This window comes from Jaculus jaculus, chromosome 4, assembly GCF_020740685.1.
Source record: "Jaculus jaculus isolate mJacJac1 chromosome 4, mJacJac1.mat.Y.cur, whole genome shotgun sequence".
Lineage (NCBI taxonomy): Eukaryota > Metazoa > Chordata > Mammalia > Rodentia > Dipodidae > Jaculus > Jaculus jaculus.
The window spans coordinates 5,592,932-5,598,212 of NC_059105.1; the positions used below are offsets into that span (position 1 = coordinate 5,592,932).

Consider the following 5,281-nt stretch of genomic DNA (forward strand, 5'->3'; position numbering starts at 1 on the left):
TCACTGTGGCTCCTGGCTTTCCTTCATACCCTTGGCTTGTGTGTAGGATCTGCTGTATTTTTGACCTGAGCTCATCTCTGCTGTCTGCTTTGGCTCTGAGCCTTGCAGTCAATTATTGTCCCACAGGAAACAAGTTCTTTAAAAAAAAAAAAAGTCAATGCTGTCTTTCAAAGATTCCCAATGGTAATGAATCATGAGCTATCATTTGACTTTCCATTTGCACCATCAAAGTGATTGATGGTTCACAAAGGTTTAGTTTCCTCATGGGTAAGAAAGAAACATTGATCCTTCCCATATAGAGGTCACTTTGTGAGGAATACATCACTTCCACTGGGAAAAAAGGACTGCTTGAGACCACTGAAAGCTCATGAGTCAAAAATGGAAAGAAACGAACAAACACATGAGTCATAGTTTAAGTTATTAGTAATATCTTAAGTGATTTTTGCAATTGGCCCTACATTTTAACCATACTCTGATCAGGTTGATTTATCTCTAAAACAAACAGAGCTGGTACAAGAGAACTCAGATCCACCCTACATCCACCAATGCACAGCCTGAAGGTTTAACTATGTAAGCCAGGGAACAGAAAATCTAATGGACAACACCAAAGTACATGTGCTCCAGTAGCTGAATCTACAGGGGAAAAATTAAAACAAAACAGGAACCTACGTTATCACCCTCCCCATACCACCGAGGTGGAGAGCTAAAGCAAGCAGATGATGTGAATTTAAGCGGTCAGTGTGACTCTGAACACACTGTGCCCATGATGTCTGTGTGAATCAAATCGAATAGAATAGAATAGAATAGAATAGAATAGAATAGAATAGAATAGAATAGAATAGAATAGAATAGAATAGAATAGAATAGGAATAGGAAAGGAATAGGAAAGGAATAGGAAAGGAATAGGAAAGGAATAGGAAAGGAATAGGATAGGAATAGGATAGGAATAGGATAGGAAGAGAAGAGAATAGGATAGGAAGAGAAGAGAATAGGATAGGAAGAGAAGAGAATGAGAAGAGAAGAGAATGAGAAGAGAAGAGAAGGGAAGGGAAGGGAAGGGAAGGGAAGGGAAGGGAAGGGAAGGGAAGGGAAGGGAAGGGAAGGGAAGGGAAGGGAAGGGAAGGGAAGGGAAGGGAAGGGAAGGGAAGGGAAGGGAAGGGAAGGGAAGAGAAGGGAAGGGAAGGGAAGAGAATGGAATAGCATAGCATAGAATAGGAATAGAATAGGATAGGATAGGATAGGATAGGATAGGATAGGATAGGATAGAATAGAATAGAATAGAATAGAATAGAATAGAATAGAATAGAATAGAATAGAATAGAATAGAATAGAATAGAATAGGATAGGCCTTCAAAGATTTCACTATGTGTAGCCAAAACTGTCCCTTTAAATTGGACTCAGATGGTAACAGAAAGAGAGTCTCAAATACTGTGCATACAATGCTACCTGGAGCATGAGGACAGCACCGGAAAAAGAGTCTCAAGGTCACCACTAGCATCTACCACAGGCCACAGGCTTTTTAAGGAGTCACAGAATTTGAGATGACATTACTCCAAAGAAAAGACAAGAAAAACTTTCAGTGATATATTTGTATTTTATTAGGAAACTTAAAAATAACATTTGAGGGGCTGGAGATATGGCTTAATGGTTAAGGCACTTGCCTGAAAAGCCAAAGGACCCAGGTTCTATTTCCCAGGACTCACTCAAGACAGATGTACAAGGTGGCACATGCATCTACAGTCCATTTACACTGGCAGAAGGTCCTGGTTTGCCCATTCTCTCTCGCTCTCACACTCTCTCTCTCACTCTCTCTCCCCCCCCCTCTCTCCCCTGTCTTTCTTACTCTCTCCCTCATAAATAAAATAAAATAAAAGCTTTAAAAAATAGCATTTGAAAAATGAGAACAGCTGGCCATGGTGATGCAAAGCTTCAATCCTACAATATTGGAGGCTATGATAAAAGAATTGCAGTGAGTTAGAGGCTAGCCTGGGCTACATAGTGAGTTCTAGGTAAACCACTGCTAGAGTTAGACCCTGCTTCAAAAACAATTGAAAAGAAAGGACGAGAGGGAAGGAGGAAGGGAAGACAGGAACAGAAATAAAAGATGAAAAGATAGGAATTAATAACCACAAGTCTCAAAAGGGATGTGGGACTGTGTTCCCGTGTTCTGTTCACGTCAGGAGCAGGTGACCTGACTGCTGGGGGAGCTGAGAAGTGAAGGCCGGGGTGACTGATGTTGGGTGGGAAGGTCTGCAGACAGGAATACTGGACACGCTGAAGCAGAAAATACAAGTACCCATGACTCAGAAGTAAAGCGGCAGGCCAGGAGAAGATGTGGGACAGGCAGGGGACAGGGGGTGGATGATGGTGCAGAGGCTGGAGGAGAATCCCCGGCATCTGACCCAGGATCAGAGAGACCTGGTGGCTGGCCTGGCAGCCACACTGCTTCTCACAGAAGCACCCGGGCTGGCAGCAGCCCTTGCCCCATCTGCAGCCACGTGAGCCACAGGCCCATGAGGGACAGCAGGTGAGACGACAGCAGCGGACCCACAGGTGTGAGGCAGCAGCGGCCGTGGCCAGAGCAACCAGGCCACTAGGGAGCGTCTGCAATTGGCGTGCCTGTTGCAGCCACTACCACCATTGCCACAGCCACAGTCACAACCACGTCACTGTGCGGGAAGCCAGCGGAAGCGCCTGGACGAGGAACCACCACTTTGGGTGAGTCTCCATAAGCTTGGCTTCTTTCTGACCGTTGTCCTAGCCATGCAAAGAGGTAGCTCTGAGGACGTCGTGAGGGGTGACTGGGGAAGACAGCCAGGACTCCAGGAGCGGATCCCGAAGGCTGAGAGAAACTTACGCACTCTGAGCAGGATAAGCCCGCTACACGCCCAGGCGGGCTGCAGGTGGAGAAAGAAACAGAGCCCGAGCCAGGAGGAGACAAATACACCTGGGAGACTCGTCCACACACCTTATTAGGCCCCAGGGTGGCATCCAAGGAAAAATGATAGGGAGTTTTCCATTAGCTTCTTTTTAAGAGTTTTATTGTCAATGGTGTTTGATAAAATAAACTCATGTTTCCTCTAGTTTTACTGTTCCGTAATTTCAGATATACTTGTGTTCTGGGTTCCATTTAAAGTGGCAGGGAAGGTATTCCCCAAAATGCTGATGTTTCTTGTTTCAGACCCAAAACCCAGTGCTAACTGGCATCCTTACTGACCTCATTAACCTCCCCCATTTCCACTAAATAAACCTCAATTGTTCTGGAATATACACTAAAAATGACCAGGTAGCACTATGGAAAATTAGCCAAAGGAAAACAACTTTGGAAACATCATAGTATTCATGTGGACTCAGACAGGGGTTATAAGTCAGCTTTCCATCCCTGTAACAAAATACCTAAAACAACCAACCAACAGAGATGGTGAGAAGGTTGTCTTTGGTACAGAGTCTCCGAGATTTTAGTCCATAGTTGGTTCATTGACTACTGAGAAAAGAACTTGAGGTGGATGTGTGGGTTCCCAGTTTCAGAGAATTCAGACTCTGCATGACTGGTGCCGCCTGTGGGAGGAACACCATAGTTGTAAGAGCATGGGGCTCAAGTGCTTCCACTCCTGACCAGCAAGCCAAGAAAGAAAAGTGGCATTCTGCGAGCTTTCTCAGTGAACTCTTTTCATTCCCTCTGGGCCCTAGCCAATGGGACGAAGCCACTTACATTTGGGGGTGGACCTTCCTTCCCAGTTAGTCCTGTCTACAGCGTGGCCAACCGGTCTCCCAGGCGGTTCTCAATCCAGGCCAAGGACACCGAGAAGCAGGATCGGGATGGTGGCCCCGGTGCATTCGTCCTGTGCTGAGGCAGCACCATGGCAGGAGCCCAGGAAAGAGCTCACACTGCTCACATCAAGGCCAGGAGGGGAAAGAAAAGGACACTCCAGGCTGGAGAGATGGCCCAGTGGTGAAGCCACTGGCCTACAAAGCCTGATGACCTGGGTTTGATTCCCCAGTACCTATGCAAAGCCAGAAACACAAAGGGCCCCACACACCTGAAGTTCATTTGCAGTCGTTGGTGGCCCTGGCATGTCCATTCTGTCTTTCTTCTATCTCTGTTTATGAAAATAAGTACAATTTTTTTTTTTTTTGAAAAGAAAGAAAAGGCAGACTCTGACCTGGGATGCTGTTGCTAACCCCAAGAGTCTGGCCCCACTACCAGGAAACCTCCCTATGGGTTCATGTCCCATTAACCTCACTACAGTCTGTCTCATCTTTGGTTCTTTGCTGTTTTTGCAGATGCAGCATGAGCATTTTTCTGTTGAGGTAGAAATCCAGTTGAGATAGTGGAGACCAAATAAATGACACAAGGAACAGCTTTTTGAGGTTGACTTAGAGAACTTTATTAGGACAAGAGTAGCCTTGGGCATTCAGATGTGGCGATGCAATAGGACGTTAACACAGCGAGAGGCATTTTCACATTCACAACAGTCCCTTGACTGCATTTTGTCACAATCATGATTTGAATGGGACAGACAGAAGGCTATGGATTGATTAATTTGGTGGTAAGTATTACTGTTGACAGGATCGCCAAACCTCCAGAAACGTAAGGGTGTAATCGACCAGCAGTGAGCTCAGGTCATGCTTGCGACTTACAAGGTGAACAGGGGCAGACAACGACAAAGCTCACCTGTACCAGTTACCTGCGCCAGAGACCCGGGGCCGGCGGCCCTCCTAGCAGCAGCATTGCTTCTGGCAGCAGCACTTCTGCTGGCAGCAGCCCTTCCCGCAGCCGCAGCCTTTACCACAGCCGCAGGAGCGGCAGCAGGTGTGGCGGCAGCAGCAGACCGTGGGGCAGCAGCAGCCGCAGCAGCCGCAGCAGCCACAGCAGCCACAGCAGCCGCCACAGCCGCCACATCCGCCACAGCTGCCACAGCCACAGCCACCACATCCGCCACAGCTGCCACAGCCACAGCCTCCACAGCCACAGCTGCCACAGCCGCAGCCCCCGCAGCCACCACAGCCTCCACAGCCACAGCAACCCATGGTGTCAGTAGAGAGGACTCAGGCGAGGTGAGGAGAGAGAGTCAGGAGAGGAGAGGAAGGTGTGATGCCTCCTCTCTTGGGGGAGCCCCTTATGTACCCACTCGGGGGAGGCTAGAGGAGAACACATGACCACTTCCTTGTTGTCACTTCCCCTGAGGCACATGCAAGAATGTCACCAGCTCGTTTCCTTCTCTCCTCAGACAGCTTGGACTTCTCCATATTTTCGGCCGTGTTTCCTTGTTTCAGTGTC

General features: G+C 47.7%; 1 protein-coding gene across 1 annotated transcript; it reads right to left on the reverse strand.

The window, feature by feature from the left end:
- Nucleotides 1-4,719: 4,719 nt before the first annotated feature.
- LOC123460060 (small cysteine and glycine repeat-containing protein 3-like) lies at nucleotides 4,720-5,031 on the reverse strand. Its single transcript, XM_045147101.1, has one exon. The coding sequence runs from the start codon at nucleotides 5,029-5,031 to the stop codon at nucleotides 4,720-4,722; it is 312 nt and encodes a 103-aa protein (XP_045003036.1).
- Nucleotides 5,032-5,281: the final 250 nt, after the last annotated feature.

What these genes read in the sequence shown, in the direction of transcription:
- LOC123460060 (XM_045147101.1), bottom strand. Translation starts at nt 5,031, where the DNA reads ATGGGTTGCTGTGGCTGTGGAGGCTGTGGTGGCTGCGGGGGCTGCGGC.